Source organism: Dipteris shenzhenensis, chromosome 32 (assembly GCF_047967505.1).
Source record: "Dipteris shenzhenensis isolate YYH24624 ecotype China chromosome 32, Dip_SZ_1.0, whole genome shotgun sequence".
NCBI classification, from domain to species: Eukaryota; Viridiplantae; Streptophyta; class Polypodiopsida; order Gleicheniales; family Dipteridaceae; genus Dipteris; species Dipteris shenzhenensis.
In genome coordinates, this window is record NC_141627.1 from 24,901,858 (window position 1) to 24,922,564 (window position 20,707).

General features: G+C 41.7%; 1 protein-coding gene across 1 annotated transcript; it reads right to left on the reverse strand.

The window, feature by feature from the left end:
• Positions 1-2,912: 2,912 nt before the first annotated feature.
• LOC147880501 (uncharacterized) lies at positions 2,913-10,264 on the reverse strand. Its single transcript, XM_087370621.1, has 2 exons — positions 9,230-10,264; positions 2,913-3,316 (listed from the first exon to the last, which is right to left on the reverse strand). The coding sequence occupies exon 1, from the start codon at positions 10,262-10,264 to the stop codon at positions 9,278-9,280; it is 987 nt and encodes a 328-aa protein (XP_087226747.1). The 3' UTR covers positions 2,913-3,316; positions 9,230-9,277.
• Between the last annotated feature and the right edge of the window lie 10,443 nt (positions 10,265-20,707).

Consider the following 20,707-nt stretch of genomic DNA (forward strand, 5'->3'; position numbering starts at 1 on the left):
GATTTTAGAGTTCCAAAACTCTAAAAGGTGTTTATTAACACTGTTATTAAGTCTTGAAGATTATAGAAGACTCAAATGGTAAACTAATCTCATACATGGACCTTAACTATATAAATATAAATATAAAGCCTTACGGGCATGCCCATGCCATGTAGTGCACTGGTCCCACCATATGTATCAATTGCCTTTCATCGATGAACCAAGGACATGTACGTTCCATGCATGCATGTGCAGCATTGTATGTGACTCCATATCTACCAGATTTTAGAGTTTTTAAACTCTCAAAAGATGTTTATTAATATTGTTATGATATCTTGAAGATTTTAGAGGACTCTTATAATAAATTAATGTCATGCATGGACCATACATAAATACATGCATGCATATAATTTTTCCATACATTTAAATTGCTTTTAAGTGTAATTAAAATATTATTTTGTATTAAATTATTAATTTAAATTATTATTAAGTGCAACATTATAGAGAGATATTTTGAAATTTATTACATGGAAATGACAATGCCAAAAAGTGAACTTTTGATTCTCAAACAACATTTTCATAAAGTAAAATTTTTATTTGGAAAGAAGTTTTAGAATTAGTCTAAATGTAGACATATGAGTCCAAAATTAATGGAATAAGTGTTAACTCATTGTTTGTATCTAATATGGCATGAAACTGATGCTCTTTAAGTAGTAATATTTCATTTAGAGATAAAGGGATACTTCATGATCATCCCTTGATTCTTCATGGTCATACGTCTCTTTTGTGATTATCAAAAACCATTCCAAACAATCTCTGCCAGCTCGGTTTGATGACCTTTTCCTTTTGATTCAAGGCATTAGATAGCTATAGGTGTTTTTCTTGGAGAGAAATCGTGGCTTGTAGGGCATCCTTTGTACTTTCTGCAAGAGCATTTTGTGCAAGGAGCTGTTGCTACATTTGTTCAGCCATGCTTTCCTTGAGCTTAATAATTTCAATCTCAGCACTTTGCAACTTGGTTTGGAGTGATGGGAGCATTTGTCTTTCCATTTCTCTTCGCTTGCTCATATGACGCCATGGTAGCAAATAATTGAGACCATTGTTGTAACTGTTGGCTGTGATGTTATATGATCTGGAATATACTATGGCCTTACTTGTATTGGACATACAGTTGACTCCCATGTGCCCATGTGGAATTTTGATCTATTTCTTAAACATCAGTTTATTATCTAGTGACACTAGAGACATTTGGGAGTTGTGACTCTAGAGTCGTGGAGTTGTCAAACATTAGTGACTTCAGCCATATCGAAGATATTTGAGTCCTTGTGAGGCATTTGTATGATATTCAATACAACATACTCAAGTGGTTGTCATTTATCATAGATAGCAACTTCTAAACCTAACTAATGTTAAGATTCAAGGAACTACAATAGCTTCAACTCTTTGTACAATTAAGTTCTCAAAACTATCGAGGCTAAATTCCTCCACTAAAAGAATCTGGATCTCCAAATTCTTTGTACATAAAATTCTTAAAATTTGTAATGCTTAGGAAAAATAAGTCATATATAACTGACTAAGTTTATGAAGAATAATTGGACAATCTCACGAGATCATAAACTCAAATTCGTAAGTAAAAGGTTGAAGCTTGCTAAGAAAACAGCACAATTAGCGCCCATCAGAATACCAAAGCTTTGTTGCAATACGAGTGCTAGACTTATGAACAAGTTATCTAGAAGAAAGTTCAGCATTTCCTTTTTCAAAATTTTTATATAAAAATAAAAATGCAAGGCTGATCTTTCAACTCTTAAAACTTTGCATCTATATTTTCATATCTGTAATTGAAAACTGTGAAACAAGACTTCCTATTAATGACCTCAAAATCTTCCAAATCTATCTTCATGGAGAGTGTAGTAAAATCAAATGTTTCGAGCAAGATTGGAGTATACTTCTCTTCTACGCACCGAGGAGCTAAAAAACCTTATGATGGTATAACTCTCACAAAATACTTCAAAATCCAACTTAAATCTATTGGAACATCAACCCCTCTGGATAGGTTTTTCCAAAGTTTTTGGACAATTGGAAACATGGCCTTGAAGAAATAACTCAACCACTCTAACACATCAGTTAGAGAAGTCTTACAAGCCGCTACAATGAATCTAGGTTTCTTATGGTTTCATGAGATTTCAAGCCGGACTAAGGAAGACTTGGGTTGCAAGTGAACACAAAAGACTTACAAAAGTCTTGATGTTTAAAAAGCAAATACATCTTTGCTGCAGAGTTTCTCTCCTAGTAGAGATTGCAAATAAAACATTTTACAGAAAACACAACATTTGTTTACGGCACAAATCCTTAGGAGAAGAAAGTCAAAATTTTGTGCCTTTTGAGAAAAGCTGCCTTAGAAAGCACAGAAGTATCACATGTCATAAAGTGCTGTCAAAGAAAGGAGCAAAGTTTCTATTAGTATAACAAGGGCTACCAAGAATGGCTAGCTTTCCATGCATTGTAAGCTTTCTACCAATGTTGAGCGTCATTGAAGGCCTTTTTCCTAATGTTTTGACTTATTCCATATCCTACGATAAGGAAGCACATTCACAAACATTTGATAGCTTGCAAATTGGTTCACACAAGCCAACAATGCTTACAAGCACTTTAGAACTACAACAATTTCAAGTTTAAACCAATAGAACGGAAAATGGTCATACAATGAGAAACATTAACGCTACTCACTAGAAACATATAGGCATGATTGTATCACATAGAACAATAATGCTCTCAAACAGTGCAAAACTTGCAAAGATCTCATACAACATAGACGAGAGGGTCCTACAGGGAGGAGCTATAAGTTAAGATGCTAAGAATGTCCCAATCATAGGAGCAATGCACTAGAAAAGGTAGAAAAATGGAACCAAAGTCATACAGTAAGAAAGATTGCTCACAAACAGTTGATAGATTGCCACGATGTGTTTCACAAAACCAAAAACACTAATGAGACCTTTGCGACAAATGGGAATAACTATAAGAACACACTCGGAGAGACCCAGTGTAAAGCTCAGAAATTGTCTACAACGCTTCCCTTATCTAGCTAAAAGACAATTTTGAAGACCTGCAGCAGTGCCTTAGCACCCCTAGCCATTGAATGTCTCCTTGCTTGGGCAGCAGATAAAGGTGCAAACTGGTACCATAGCTACATTGTCTGGGAGCCTGGGTTTAATCAAAAGCACGAGCACCGCAACAGGATTGCTGACCTTCCTCGTTCTCAAAGATAACTAGTATCTGTAGCAATCATCTGAGGTGAATGAGCCTGTCGACAACTCTAATGAAAGAACTTGCACAAAATCTGCAAAAGAATTCCAGTCAAAATCTCCTGAAAAAAACCATTTGATTTCATCGCGTCATTTCCTAGTTCTCCTTTATCCAATCTCCCTAGAAAATGTCAACCTGCTGTCCCTGGCTAATAAATTCAAGTTTCCCTGCAAATATATATCAAAATTTATATCCTAAATTCACAAGAAAAATGAATAAATTAGCAGCAATCCAACCGACCTGCAATTCTCTGTCCTTTGGCTGGTCCTACGAGACTTCAAAATAGCTTCAGCAGATGCAAAAAAGGGCCTAAAGGCATAATAATTCAGCTAAAATTTCCTGTTCTTCACATTTTCCTCACAAAAGTACAGAGTCCTTAGAGTTGCACCAATATATTTTAGATGCCATACTTCTGAATTAAGTATGAAACCATTATGCTTAACAGTCCGAACAAATCTCACCCACCAAGAAGGTTTAATTCCTGTTACTTGGCCACAAAATGTGCAAGCTAACCGATTGAAATTTTGTGATAGTAAGAAGCACATAGTCCAATTTTGGGATAGTAAGAAGCACATAAATGTTAGTGCCCACCTGTGAGCCCCCGATTTGAGGGGACAAGGGGCAGTGAGAGGTAGGAGGGCTGGGGAGAGACCCAGGCCAGCATCAAAGGGAGGAGCGCATGGCAAAGATAGGCGACCGGCACACAGGCTGGTCGCAGCCTGCAACAGCAGGTGTGAGGGGGCTCTAGGCCTCACATGGAGGCACCTGCAGCAGCGCAGACTGGCCGCCCAGGGCACCCTTATATAGGGGCCTGTGGCTGGCCAAATCAGGCCAACCAGGGCCACCGACCAAGGCCAACCCTGGTCGGCTTATAGGGCCCTATGGTCGGCCACCAAACAGGTAAACCGACCCTGCTGGTCGGTCATCTGAAGGGGCATGGGCAGAGCCTATAAAAGGCCCACTCCTACATTCAGCCCAGCATCCAGTGCAGTACAGAAAGCCCTTCTCCAAGGCTGTGTTTAGCACTCAGATCTGGGATAGTTTTTGAGAGAGAGTTCATCAGTTTTCTCCAGCACCCTGCTGAGATTTGTATTGCTCCCTTGGAGCCATTTTCTGCCCACCATCCGGTGGATGAATATACTTTCTCTCTCCGTCTATATTTGCTGTTATATCTGAGTGTGTTTTTACTTGCATCTGTGATCATCTATCTAAGTTGAGTGTGTAAGAGTTCAAGAGATCTTGGGTGGAGGATTGATTGATTCATTCCCTCCTCATTTCTAACATGGTATAAGAGCCATAGGCTCTCAACTCTTCTTCATCAAAGCACTCTCTAAAGGAAGGAGTCCCTTGGCAGAAAGGCGATTCCATTTTCAGCTCAGGCTAGCACAGGAGGTCAGTACATCTTTTTGCTTCAGTTTTTTCAGTTTGCTATTCACCGAGATGGATCAGCGTTCAGAAGCCTCTACACCCACTGCTTGTCCTTCCTCCTCCTCCAATTATCTTCCTTCTTCATTCATTCCCAACTTTGGTGAAGCTGGAAAGCTCGATGGGATGAACTATCCAATCTGGAAAGTCAAGATCCGAAGCCATCTGGTGGCACGGAAGCTGTGGAAGATAGTGATTGGGACCGAGGTGAAGCCGGAGGACATTGTGGACAAAAGAGGTGATGCAACACATTTTGTCGCAAGCATAGGATCAAGCGACAACTCACCACTGCACATACATCTCAGCAAAACGGGGTAGCCGAGAGGAAGCACACAACCACTACGGAGACAAGGCTTGCTATGTTACGTGGAAGGACCCTTTCTAAAGCCTATTGGAGTGAAGCTATCAATATAGCAGTACCCATCCTCAACCGGACCAAGACGAAGGCCGTCAAGGACAAGACTCCATATGAGGCATTTTATGGTAAGAAGCCCTCTATCACTCATCTTCGCATTTTTGGTTCTAACGCATGGGTGCACGTGCACAAGGAAGAGAGGACCAAGCTTGATTCCCGGAGCAGAAAATGTATCTTTGTTGGGTATAGCGAAGAATCCAAGGCCTATCAACTCTTCGACCCAGTAAAGAAGCAGATTCTTATCAGTCAAGATGTCATCTTTGAGGAAAAGGAATCTGAACCCCAGGAGGAGCCTCACATTGAGGAGGAGATTGTTCAATCCCCGAACCCACCCCGCCCCAGGTTGACCATCCAAGAGGTGAAGAAATCAGAAGCTGATGTTCCACAAGGTATTGAGGAAGAGCAGGATGTTCCAGAAGCAGTTACAGTTCCTCCTCCCACTAAGAAGCAGAAGAAGTTGCCCCAATGATACCTAAAAACATTGGAAGGCTCTCGGGCCACCAATATACCTAAGAGTAGCAGTTCCAGATTGCATTGGTCCCAACGTCTTAAGCAGACCCCATCCGTGAATTTTGCGTTGGTGGCTTAGCTTGAAGAGCCAAGGTCCTTCGAGGAGGCGACGGACAATCCAGAATGGTAGGCTGCCATGCAGGCAGAGATGGATGCTATCCTGAAGAACAATACTTGGGACTTAGTGGCCAGGCCCCCGCGACGGAAAGTCATTGGCACTAAGTGGGTATACAAACTTAAATTCAAACCGGACGGCAGCTTGGATAAGTACAAAGCAAGATTAGTGGTCAAAGGTTTTGCTCAGACTGAAGGCATGGACTTTGATGAAACTTTTGCTCCCATAACTCACATGGTTACTATCCGAACAGTGATTGCCCTTGCGGCCCAATTCCATTGGCCCATTTTTCAAATGGACGTGAAGTCTGCATTTCTTAATGGAACCCTGGAGGAGGAGGTGTACGTGGAGCAACCACGGGGCTTTCAAGATCCAGGGTCCCCATTAAAAGTCTGCAGGTTGAAGAAGGCGTTATACGGGCTGAAACAAGCTCCCAGAGCTTGGTACCAAAGGATAGATGTATTCTTTCAGAAGATAGGGCTAAGTTGGAGCCCTTTTGAGGCAAACCTCTACTTGTTCATTGAGAAGGGGTTGCGATTGGTACTCATCTGTTGATGATCTTATCTTGACAGGTGACCATGTCAAGAAGATTTCCCAGGTCAAGGAGCTACTCATGACTGAGTTTGAGATGACTGACCTTGGGTTATTACACTACTTCCTTGGGATAGAAGTAAAGCAGGCCAAAGACAGGATCTTCATTTCACACGAGAAATACTGCAGAGAACTTCTGAAGAGATTCCAGATGGAGGATTGCAGAACAGCAGTAACTCCCATGGAGGTTGGATTCAAGCCAAGTGTTCACGACACATCTCAGCCAGTCGATACTCCTTTGTACCGACGATTGGTAGGAAGCTTGCTTTACCTTACCAATACTCGACCTGATATTTGTTATGCAATTGGGCTATTATGCTAGTTCTATGCTTCTCCCAGGAAGAGTCATTGGGATGCAGGTTTACGAGTGCTGAGGTGTCTAAAGGGTACTTGCACCTATGGGATCACCTACACCAAAGGCATCGAACTAGGCCGGTTCTGTGACAATGATTGGGTGGGTGATGCTGACACCAGAAGATCAACAACAAGGTATTGCTTCTTACTTGCATCTGGTGCCATCACAGCAACTTGTGAGACACTGTGGTTGAGGTGGATTCTGGAGGACATGGACGTAAGTCAGGAGGACGCAACAGTGATGATGTGCGACAATCAAAGTTGCATAGCCATTGCCAAGAATCCAGTGTTCCATGCATGGACCAAGCACATCAAAGTTCATTACCACTTTGTTTGAGAGCTCATCATCGACGACATGATCGAGCTCATGTACTGCCCGACCGCCGACAATGTCCGACCTCTTCACAAAGGCACTCCCTCGAGAACAAATGGAGCACCTCATTAGACGTATGGGGATTGGCCCACAGTTGTGACATTGAGGGGGGGTGTTAGAATCTCACTGTGCCCACCTGTGAGCCCCCGATTTGAGGGGACAAGGGGCAGTGAGAGGTAGGAGGGCTGGGGAGAGACCCAGGCCAGCATCAGAGAGAGGAGCGCATGGCAAAGATAGGCGACCAGCACACGGGCTGGTCGCAGCCTGCAACAGCAGGTATGAGGGGGCTCTAGACCTCACATGGAGGCACCTGCAGCAGCGCAGACTGGCCGCCCAGGGCACCCTTATATAGGGGCCTGTGGCTGGCCAAGTCGGCCCAACCAGGGCCACCGACCAGGGCCAACCCTGGTCAGTTTATAGGGCCCTATGGTCAGCCACCAGACAGGGTAACCGACCCTGCTGGTCGGTCATCTGAATGGGCATGGGCAGAGCCTATAAAAGGCCCACTCTTACATTCAGCCCAGCATCCAGTGCAGTACAGAAAGCCCTTCTCCAAGGCTGTGTTTAGCACTCAGATCTGGGATAGTTTTTGAGAGAGAGTTCATCAGTTTTCTCCAGCACCCTGCTGAGATTTGTATTGCTCCCTTGGAGCCATTTTCTGCCCACCATCCGGTGGATGAATATACTTTCTCTCTCCGTCTATATTTGCTGTTATATCTGAGTGTGTTTTTACTTGCATCTGTGATCATCTATCTAAGTTGAGTGTGTAAGAGTTCGAGAGATCTTGGGTGGAGGATTGAGTGATTCATTCCCTCCTCATTTCTAACAATAAACCGATGACAATTTAGCAGGAAAAGCTAATCCTGCTGGGGGGATGTAACCTTTAAACTCCTTATGAGGATTTGAATCACTTTTGGTTTGCAAAAAGGGAGCTGCAAAAAAGATCCTCCCATGATTTTCTTTTGGCAGAAGCATCTTGAAAATCACAAAAAATTTGGTACCATTGCTGATGGATAGCAGTAGTGCTTCAAATTTCACTTCCAGGGGGCATACAATTGTCTTCATATCTGTCATTGCTCAGGCTCGTATCTATTGAGCTTAGAGCCTATTCTTTACAGTGTCATGCTGTTTGCCATAGGCAAGCCTACCAATCTAGACCAATCGAATGTTCAGTAAACGCAAATCAAAGCCCATTATCAAGGCCCACAAGCATACAGGCATCACCTCCATCGCACATTTCTACCAATGTGAGGATCACTGCACAACAGTCTCTCAACACATGCGCACACCAGCATATGCAACTACGTTAAAACTTGGGCTTTGTGCTGGGGGTGAAAGAGCTCAGGGAGCAGGTTGTGTGAATAAAATCATAGTGCAGTTCTGAGCATCCTTCATAACAAGGCACAACATACCAGATCAGCTTCATTAGTAGCAACTAGCTACGATATCCCTCACCGACTTCATCATTGCCCAAATGAAAGTCCACACTGTCCAGGTCCTTTGGGGAAAAAAATTTTCTGTCCAGATGAAGGTTACAAGCCAATGTAATGAAGGCTAGCAAACTTCAAGAAGACTGGTCTCTTCTCCTGTGCTAAAGCATCTTTTATAAAGAATTTATTTGATTTTCATGAGAGTTCTCCGCAAAATGAGATGAGTACGGTATTTGATAGGGCATACGCACCACAAAGTTGTCACAATTCAAGCCAGCCACAAGTTTAATACAGCAGATAGTAGATACAAATATTTTTAGTTGTAACCAAGGAACATGCCCCAACACACCATGTAAGTGAAATAACATTTCGTGTTTTTATCTCATGATAGTCTAAATAAAAGTTCAGCCACACCCAGAATGTCAAGAGATGGAGGGTATTGAAATTTGCCAACACTATATTGCTAGTAAGTACTTCAAACTTGAAAATACATGTGGGATGGAAAGAAGAGACAATGAAAGAGGGTTGCACAAATAGAAAAGGAGGATTAACAAAGAAATTGGTTCGTTCGGACATAAACTGAATGCCTCACATCTGTCGTCCAAGTGAAGATCCAAGAAATCATTGCATTACACTGGGAGGCAAGCATTAATGCTTAAAGAGGTAAGACCCAAAAAAGTTTTTTACATACAGAACGTGTAACGAAGAGAAACCGGATTGAGTTAAGAACCTACGTAGGGGAGCTCTCCGTCAAGATATTCATTCTGTTTGTGACTTCTTGTTCAAACACCCGATGCTGGAGATTTCTTGCTCTTCTTGCTGACTAACGCCCTGGTGAACAATTCGGCGATCTGTTTCTGTGAGTTCAAAACCATCTCTGTGCGTCTCAATTCCATATCTGCTCTAAGTCGTTCGTTGTCTCTTTGCATTTGAAGTTTCAGTTGCTCCATCCGTAAGAAGCCCTCCCCAAGCGAGCGAACCACAGATACCAACTCAGCAAGTGGAGCAGTCTCCACAACCTTGCGATGTCTTAAGCTGGACTTACCAGAGATCCTAGGAATTCGGTATTCGTCCGTCTTGAAAGCGTTCGTGCCCTCATAATCCAGATTCAGGCCGTGCTTCTTGTTCAAGGAGGAGTAAGAAGCATCGTTGTCGTCCGGCGGGCCGTCCTGGCATAAGCCACGGTCCGATATGTTGCGAGGTGGGTCAGAATCCTCAACATCGTCGTCCAAGCTCATGGTAGATTCGTGATCCGGCAGGTCTCTGGCCCCCATTCTTTTCTGGAGTTCAAGATCCGCATACGAGGCCTTGCCACCGTCCAGCCCACCAGGAAGGCCAGCGATTCGGCCCTCGGCGGCACAACCAGGACCCCTCTCCATGAGGTCCAAGCGATCGTAGTACGGCCAGCGGGAGGAGCCAGGGCCCTTGCGGAGGAGGAGCTGGCGCTCGGCGCGGTACTTGCGGCGGAGCTTCTCGATCTTGTGGCGGCACTGGACGGAGGATTTGTTGGAGTCGAGGCCAGAGCAGCGGGCGGCGAGGGATTGAGCGACCTCCTCCCAGTGGCGGGTACGGAGCTGGCCACGCTTGAGGGAGTACCATTTCTCCTGGTAGGAGTCGATGAGGTGGGAGGTTTCGAGGGGGGTCCAAGTGCCGGGAGGTTTTTTGGCGAGGGAGGAGGAAGGGGGAGGGGGGGGAGGGGGAGGGGGAGGAGGGGGGGGGGGAGCGGAGGGGGGGGGGGAATGTTTGGGGGGGGGGGGATCGGAAGCCATAGCCGAGCTTCAGAGGAGGAGCAGAGGAAGGAGGGGAGGAGGAAGAAGATGAAGCAGGGGGGGAGGAGGAGGAGGAGCAGGGGAGAGAAGGGGAGGAGGAGGAGGAGGAGGAGGAAGAACAGGAGGAGGAGGAGGAGGAGGAAGAAGTGGAGGAGGCGGAATGGGCGGCTGCGCAGCGGGTGGTGGGCCGGCGGTGGCGGTGGCGGTGGCGGGCGACGACCCCCGCCCACGCCCGCAGTCCCGCGCCGCGCTTGTTTGGGCCTGTGCCAACGGGCGCCGCCGTTTCCTTTGCTGTCCCGCTTCTGTCGCTGCCCGCCGCCCCACCTTCCCCGTGCCCTTGCCCCTGCCATCGTCGCCGCCCCCGCCGGTCCTCCCAAACCCCAACCCTACCTTCCAACCTCCCCGCGCCTACCCCCCCCCCCCCCCCACCTCGCCTTCTGTGCTCCTGTTTCTGCCAGCCCAGCCCTTCCCATTGACCTTAGCCCCCGCACACTCTCCGCCTCCCCCGCCTTCCTCTCCTTCCCTCCATACCTCCTCTCTCTCTCTCTCTCTCTCTCTCTCTACGTGAGAACACTCTTCCCAAGGCGGTCAACTTCCCTTGCCCCGTCTCTCTCCCTGTCTCTCCCCCATCTCCCTTCGCCCCTCCCCAAAGGAAAACCAAAAAGTCTTATCACATCCCCATCTCCAAGGTAGATCACCTTCTCTCTCTCTCTCTCTCTCTATATATATATATATACTTACTCTCCCACCCACACACACACAAAAAAGCATGGCTAGTTCATGTCATCATGTGAGTGAGTGAGATTCCAATCACGTTTAGAATGAGTCACCCTTGGCATTGTTGCTACAAAGTCCTTCCCCCCCCCTCTCTCTCTCTCTCTCTCTCTCTCCCCCCAAAAACACTAGGGGAATGGAACTATCACTTCTCATACCACATCAATTCAATTTAACTAAGCGCGTGCAACTAGGACATGAATAGGAGAAGAAGAAGAAACTTCTTACTCTCTCACCCCATATCAAATAGCCCAACATGTCCAAGAAAATATCAACAAAATTCACAACATCAACCAATTGAATCACACAATCTCTCTATTAATTATCATAACAATTACAACCACAAGAGCTACTCCTCAAGCAATGCAACTTACACGCTTGATGAGTGAGGCAGAATAAAATAAAGTGTGTGGATAACATTTTAGCAAGCGTGCCATAATGCCTAAATTTTAAAAAAAACATGCAAATTAAAAAAACCTAAGGTGACCCATATATAATCTTGCACATGAGAGAGTCAAGGTCATATTGAGTATCTCTACTATGACTTCAACATGATGTATTGTCAACTAGTGTTATTTTTTCAAAGACCCCCCTTGAAAAAGGAATGCCTAATTGGGCATTCCTAATTGGGCTATCCGTACACATCTCCCCATGATGGCCTAATTTTCGCAAGTCTTCTCTAAACGTGGTGGAGAAAATTAGCCATAACTTTTATTTTGATGCAATGTAAAAAACATAATAAATATCTAAATCGTGTCTTGCCATCGTTTTGATGTGCTACATGACATGATTTGGATTTGTCAATCAAGAGATACTCTATGTTATCATAATTTGGGCTTTTTTGGCAATCAACATAAAGAATGCCATTGTCACCCAAGTTTTCATCCCAAACCCAAATGAATGCCTAATGTTCTAAAATTCAACCTAACCATCTTTGAGAGTTTATTAAAGTCAAAATTCATAGCCCCTCATCACAAATGCAATGCATCATGGAGGGTATATGCATTTGAGCAAGAACGTGGTGGGTGCGATAATGATGCAGGTGACCCTAACATATTAGGTACCCTAACCCACCACTCTGAGCCAATGTCAAGCACATGGAATTTACCAAGCCAAGCATAGCAATCACACCATGGTTACCTATGGGTTACAATTTTTGAGGCTCAAGAGCCAAAAAATAGGTTGCAATTGAGAATAATTTAAAAAGGTATTTATTAGAGAAGGTGGGAAAGACAAGAGGGGGGGAAGAGTAAAGAGGTGAGTGGGCATCCCTATGTTTATGAGGGGAGGGCCCCCCTCCCCTCTTATTTATGAGGGTAAGAATCAAAAACATTTTTACCATACGTTATTAACAATGTCTTCATGTAGCCTACATGAGAGACGTATGAATGGGTAAAGGATGTCTTTAGTTCAAGTCCCACCTTTGCATTTGAAGCTATCTCAAGCTTAGCTTAAGTGGGCTACATCTACGTTCTGATGTAAGAAATCAATTGAATTTCTATATTAAAAACTAAAGGCCCTTCCAATTAGATTTTGCCTTAGGTCAATTTATATGTATAGAATAATTTGTTGAGATTGAGTACCTTTAGGACTTTTAGATGGAAACTATAGATGAGCAAACTAACAAAGGAGTAGGGTGAGAGCCAGTAGGTCCCCCCAATTGAAAAGAATTCAAAAATGTATTATTATTGGAAAAATGAGGAGGGGAGGGGTAATGAGGAGAGTGATTAACGACACCCCTTTATTTATGAGGGAAAGGGGCCCCTCCCCTCTTATTTATGAGATTAGGAATTTTAAACCCTTCAACTTTGCTTCATTTACAACACTTTTATATAACCTAGTGATGGTACTCTATCTTTTCATCTACATAATCAATTGAGTTTTTCAATTGAAAAACAAACGCCTTGTCAATTAGCCTTCTCCTTAGTTTGAGTTATATGTATGGAATAAGTTGTTGAGATTAAGGGTCTTTAGGATAGGTAGATGGGAAGTATAGTTGAGAAAACTAATAGAGGAATTCAGTGAGATCCCATTGGGGGAAGATGCCATAAGACAATGATGTCTATGAAATTGAACTTATACTAAGTTACCTTATACATCACTACGTTAACTTATATGTTCACAAGTTAACTTTCAAAAGGGTAGTAACAAAAAATATTTATGCACTAATTAGAATTTTAGTCCCCTTTGTCGAGGATTATGCAATAAACTATGAATGCAAGACTTGGAATTCTTTTTTACATACGAGTTGTACTTATTTCAAATCTGAGCTATTACCAAAACAAGGATGGGAGACAAAGGAAGAGCATAACGTGTTGACACTTAGAGCATCTTGTCACCACCACACGAAGAATGCATGCCTTAAGTTGATATCATGTGTGAGTCTAATAGAAGAATATTTTTCACACCTTGAAGCAACCCTTGCACATAAAGCATAGTTAATCTATAAAATGGATATCACTAGAGAAAAATGTGTAAGATGGTACAGAATGTCGGGGAGATTAAGGTGCTTAAGATCCACGTAGAAACAGTCTTAAGAATTCCATTTGAATGCTCAAGGCAATCACTAGATATAGGCTAGATACTAATGAATGCATTCATCCATATACTAATTACTATTTAGGTTGAAAACATGGTTACACATGGATAGAAATGCACACATAGTGGGTTAGAAGAAATTTATTACTCAACTATAAACTAAATAGCCTTAATGATATAACCAAATAAAAGCTGATGGCCTAGTATAGGGTTTTATTATTTACAATTATGGCCACTTGGATAATGCTTAGATGATAAAGGAATACCATGGGATACTCTTTAGAGTTTACGACCTAATATATGGGGAAAGTGATCGATAAAATGCCTTGAATGTCAAGGAAAACAACTATTAGCACTAAGATAATGGTAATCACTAACATGGTTTCACTTAACCATATTAGAACTTTAATACATCACTTAGCAGTATCACTCGTACCATTGGAGACTAACAAGTTACAATATCAACATGATAATAGGACTAGAGTAAGATAAATTTAGCAATTGGTGCTATATTTTAATTTATTGTAAGAAATAAACATACCATTTGAAATTATAAACCTTGATCGTCTATAGAAACGATAGATTGATGAACAAATTTGACAAATTTATGGTATTCCCACAAGTTATCCCTTTGTGCCACTAATGCTAGCTAATAGAATGTGTAGTATGCCACTCTAATTAGCTTATGGCACATAAGGGCTACCAATGACCTTAGCGCCCAATGCTCAAATATGAGTAGTTAGATAGTACCATTAAACCATTTTATAGTGGTTATTTAACAAGTGGTAGAAAGATAAATGGTCATAAATAGTGCAAAATGGCACATGAGTACACATCGATCAAAGCATACATGATGCATGGGAGCATTAATGTTATGAAGGGATACTTCTTCCATAGTTAACCTATTGAGGAAGAGTTGTAATTACTTGTCACTAGCACCTCCAATTTGGACAACTAAAATTGCATTAGATTACAAGCAATTACTAGATGACCAAGATACTACAAAATTGAGGACAACCAACCACCATTAGACACCTTTGGAACGAACATCCTCCTTGATTGCAGGATATCTTTGGAATGGACATCCTCCTCCATGTTATTCTTAGCTCTATCTTGCAACCTCCCTTTCACTTAGTGCAAACATTAGAAGCCTTGAATCATATGTCATTTTACGATGCATGACCAGGTTATTGTTAGCTCATCTTGCAACCTCTAGCTTAGTACTCACATGGGAAGCCTCAAATCATCTACTATTACCAATCTACTATATATGAACATTAGAAGCCTCAAGGCATCTATCTTTACCATGCATGACCATGTTATTGTTAGCTTCATCTTGCAACCTTCAGCTTACTACTAACATCAGAAGCCTGCCGTTACCAATGGACTATGTATGAGCATTCTCTCATCTATTTTTCTATCTAATAGATGGTTTGCCTTTCCTTCTATTGCCATGCCTACCCTCTATGCCCCCTCAATGTAGATTCTACTCTTCATGAAGAGATCAAGTAGATAGCCTTACTTATGTAGACCAAGTCCCAACCCATATGCCCAATGCTCATGCATTCCATTTTCCAAATGCAATGTTCACTCTTTGTCCCAAACCAAGAGACTTCTCTTAAGAATTACTAGAGCTCATTCAATAGCATGTGTTTGTCCCTACCTAATCGACATGAGCAAAAACCATTATGTGATGGAGCCCCTTAGTGCAAATTTTTTGTATTTCATCATCACATGATCACGGGTAGTAATCATATCTCAAAAATAGGTTTTCAGATTGGTATCTACGATGACCTAGTAATCATTGAAAGGGTGACTTGCCCAATGGTAAATGCAAGTTTACCAATGGTAAATATAATATACCATTAGCAAATTGATTTTTACTACTAGTATAAATATACCACCAATACACGCCCTCATGTGGTGGCGAATTTAGTTTTTATCTATGTGTAAATTAGGGAGAAATTATTTAATTGTTGAAATTTTCAATATAATAGCATATCATCTTTATGGGATTGTGAGCCCTTGTGCTAATTATGCATTAGGGCTTGGCCGATATGTTGCTGCACTATGATAGTAAAGTCTGTAATCCTTGGCATTGCACCTGAACTGCGAGTGCAACACCATGCCCTGTAGCTATTCGAGCCACTCCTAATGGGGCCGAGAGGGGAAAACATCGTCACCTATATTGCATGTTCGGAGAAGTTACGGACCTCTGTTGTGCATTCGATTTTGTGCTTGCGGAGGGTGCGCGTAGTGGATTGTTGCATTGAGGACTTTGGCTCGTGGAGCTGTTCTTGTCCCATTTGATCATGTAGTGGCACAAAGATTGTACGGAATGTGGAAGGGGTAATATGAGGAAGAGCAGAGGAAACTTCTCCAGTAAGTTCCTCAGCTGAGAAGAGGTCGTGCGTGGAGACAGAGTGTGAAGAGATGTGGACATGTAGGTGAATAATGAGCAGGAGTGATTGCGGAAGCTTTTGGAGGCTATGGAAATTCGGACGAAAAGCCGGCAGAGTTTCTGTACAGGAGCAAGTGAGGTCCTGAAAAATGAGGCAGGTTGTTTATGTAGGGGACCTGTTAAAGCAACGGGTCAGCTTTTGTAATAGCACAGCGACGACTGCCTTTAATAAAGCAGTGATTGGCGTTAGCATGGAAATATAGTAAAGCATGGGGGAGCATTATTATAGTTTTATTATGGCTGGTCCTTCACGTTCAGTTGTGGTGTAGTTCATCTTAGCGTCGTTCAGCCTGCTATTGGCGACTAGCAAAGTAAATCGGGTAATCCAAGTTAAACTCCCTTGGTTGTGCCAGTACGTACCCTATTGTCATTTTGAGGCATCAATGTGAACATGACATACCATGTCCCAATTAGGTGCTCGCAGAATAGGGGCGGATGCCAAGACCAACTGAAGGGTCTCATAGAATAATTCACACTCTTCCATCCAATGGAATACAATCAGCACCTTGTACAGGGGCGGGAAATCTCTGCATAATTGTAAATAAACTGGTGATAGTAGCCCACATGCCTGGTGAATCGTTGTACACCCTTTACATTCATGGGCGGGGGTAACTTTAGAATGAGTTCGATCTTGTTATAGTTAGTGGAAATCCCATTGTTGGACACTACATGCCAGAGTATCATCCCATGTTTCACCCAAAGCTGACACTTCAAGGGATTGAGGGAGATTCTATAGAGACAACATCTCTCAAATACTTGAGATGATCATCCCATCGAGAGTGAACACATAGATCATCTAGGAAAACCTTTAGAAACTTAGGTATTCCTTGAAGGCAGGGATCATGAGCCATTCGAATGTTGTGGGAGCATTAATGAGTCCAAAGATCATCACTTTTGAATCATAGACTCCCCATTCCATGGTGAATGCTGTTTTATGGTGATCTTGAGGTGCTATAGACACCTGGTCATACCTTGAGAACCCATCCAAAAAGCTATAAGCTTCTTTACCTGCAAATATTTCCAAGATGTGCTCCGTGAAGGGTAGTGGGTAATGATCCTTATGAGTCAGGGTGCTCACTTTCTTGAGCTCAACGCATACTCTAACTTTGTTGTACTTCTTTAGCACTATAATGATGGGCAAAACCCAATCCATATGCCAAATCTCATAAATGAACCTTGCGCCAATTTGCTTTTGTATTTCCTCTCCGAGGACCATCGCATATTTTGGGTTGATCGAATAGGGTCACTGCCGTATTGGTCTAATGCCAACCATCATAGGGATGGTATGTTGCACTACTTCCGATGGCATGCCCTTCATGTCTGTGTACTTCCTAGCAAAACAATCTTTGAAACTCATGCAACAAGACAATCAAGGCATGTTCTTGCTCAATAGTAAAATTTAGGTGGTCCATGGTATATCTTGCAAACAATTTGCAAGAAGTCATTGTTGACACTAGATGAAGTGGAATGTATTGCTCATCTTGCATCACGTAATGACTAATCTGAGTGTTTTGATACACAGGTTTCTCATAGGGAGACGACTTAGATGCCAGTAAGGTGTAGTCAAGGTCCTCCCACTCACTTGGTGGATCCTCGATGATTACCCAGGTGGGTTTGTGGACCTAGAAATGCCAGAGGCAGTGACAAGTTCTGAGCCCATAATGGCCCTTGGTTGGCCTGAGGGGCTCCTTGTAAGGCTAGCTGGCCCTGATTATATTGACTAGGTAGCACCAATAAGGATAGCATCATCTCTCAAGAAAAGACAATCCCTTTAATTATTAGATGATGGTGCGGATACGACCCCTCTTTCTAACCTTGCACCAAATACATAGGTACCTAGCTTTATCTAGATCAAGCTTGATATAGGGACCAATAATTACATGGCTAGAAGCACAATGATAATTTTATTGATTGAGGATAGGCTTGAAAGACCATAATGGCAAAATCGTGGACTAATAGACTTATACATAGTCCATGGGTTAGGAGGAGATCTAATTATGCACACAACAAAGCATAATCAAATTAATAGAATGTGTGCATGTGCGTGTGCATGTGTGTGTATGTGTGTGCATGCGTGTGTGTGTACGTGTGCGTGTGTGTGCATGTGCATGTGTGTGCGTGTGTGTGTGTGCGAGAGAGAGAGAGAGAGAGAGAGAGAGAGAGAGAGGTAACATTCATGCCAGATGTTGTTGATGAATATGGAAGATCTTAGGCATGCCATGGACCTAAACTTTCTTGGAGCATTGGATCTACAAAGTGGATTTAGTATGAGAGTATTTATCTTCAAAACCGTGCAAGCCAAGATAGGGATTATGTTTATCTTGACAATATCATCTTATATCATCTTTTGTCTCCCCTAAAAAGAAGACTATAAGGGCTTGGGAAGCATTAAGGAAGAGGGATCAGAGAGGAAGAATAAAATGCAAGTTAGATGAAGACGATGAGTGTGCTTTCAAATATATTTCTCATGTGCTTGTATTTGGCTTCCACTATGCTTTCAAACAAAACTTTCTATTATGCTTTCAAAAAGTCCTTATGTGCTTTTATGTAATTGCTATTGTACATTTCTCATGTTCCGTTAGAATTCCTCATATGCTTATATGAGCTTTTCATTGTGCTCTCAAAAATCTTTCACGTGCTTCTATGTGCTTTCTGGTGTGCTTTCAATAGTCTTCTATGTTTATATGTGCTTTGCGTTTTGAATAGTCTTTTATGATTATATGTGCTTTTTTATTATGATTTATATTGTGTTTTCAAATAGTTTTTGTGCTTATAATATGTGCTTCCCAAATTCCTCCCATAATTACACGTGTTTTCTATTATGCTTTCAAGAACTTCTCAGGTGCTTATATGTGCTCTTTGTTATACTTTCAATTAGTCTTTTATGCTTATATGTACTTTCCATTGTGCTTTTAAAAAGTCTTCATGTCCATGGTATGCTCTTTCTTTTGTGCTTCCAATAATGTTCTATGCTTATATGTACTTTCTGTTATGCTTTCAAACATTTCTCATGTGCTTTCATAATTTCTCACATGACTTTATGTGCTTGCTATTATGCTTGAAGCAATCCTCATGAGCTTATATATGCTTTTTGTTGTGCTTTCAAACATTCCTCATGTGCTATATGGTTGGTTCATGTGCTTTCTTGTGCTATGTGCTTTTCTAAGCACTAGTGATTCATGTGCTTCATATCGTGGTCGTGTGCTTTCAAGGACATTTATATTCTTCAAAGGAAATCCCTTTGATTTTTCTAATAGAAGTGCGTACTTTTATTTGCAAGCAAAGTTCTTTTGAAGTCCAAATCAATGCATCCTGATGCCATCGTAGGGCATCATAGTTTCAAGAAGCTCAAACCATATTTTGTGTAGGAGCCATAAGACATGAATACTTGTTTCTAGAGTCAATGCATGCAAATGATATACTTCAAAAATGACATAACCTATCTTTGCATTTGATGTACATGGAGTAACATGTATTTATTCTTGTAGTGTCTACTTCTTTGATAGAGAGTTATAAATATGCAACTTTTGATCATGTTTTCAGTGGTTTCACAAAATTTACAGCATCATGTGTCTATTGCAAATACCATTCCATCACTTGAAATGCCTCATAACACAATATGCAGAATCCAACGCTAGCAGAGAAGGTCTAATATGTCTATTTGAAGTTGCAAAAGAGGTACAACCTAAATAAGAAAAGTGCAAAAGAAAGATCTTATCTTATAAACAAGTGGAAGTTGGTAAGTTGTGGACTATCGTAAATCAGCACACAATAGCATTTATCATCCACAATGTTATTTACAAATGCCATGTTGCTCAAATCAAGAAGTGTTTGAAATTTTTTCCAGAAAATGTGGTATTATTGAGAATAAACTTTGCTAGAAATTACTCCTTTAGATAGCAAAACAATTTGAGATCCAATCACAATACATTGGCACACAAAACAATGTACCATCTTGGTACATATCCCCTATTGGCGCAAAGAAGAATACAACTTACTGACAAGGAGATGCACTTCTACATTTCTAATGACAAGAATGATGATACATTCTTTGTGCATTGTTTTCTAAGTCATGCAAAATGGTTGGAAGACCAAGGTTTACAGTTTAAAAGGCATTAGGTGTGGCAAGATGGACGTGTAAGCCAATTCAATTATGTTCGACCATTGTAATTTGTTGAAAGTTTCTATGCCCTCACAAACATAGAGATGACACGGAACTTTTAGGCCTTGAGACATGGAAAAGAGGACTCACTCAAGAACATCTCAAGGAAGATGGTATTGTGTTAAAAAATTATTCTAATGTTGTTTCCTTCCTTAGGGATACACTCATAAATGGTACAATTAGTACCTTTAACAAGAAGTAGGAAAAATAAATCTGAAGATTCTACTACGAGATAAAAAGTAGCGGTGTAGATAGGTCCAAAATAGTACAAGATTGCTTGGCTCTTGATTGCTTCACAACATATTTGGCTATAGTAAGAATGATACAATCCAAATCAAAACAAGAAAAATTATTTTTTTAAATTCTGATGCTTGTATTTGTAATGAAGGCTGAAGGTATATCAACATGGACAATGTGATGAAATGGAATTAGATACTTATGAATCTAGTTAAGGATGATGCTAAAGTAATACGGGAGAAGGCTATTTTTTAGTCCATGAGGACTTTCT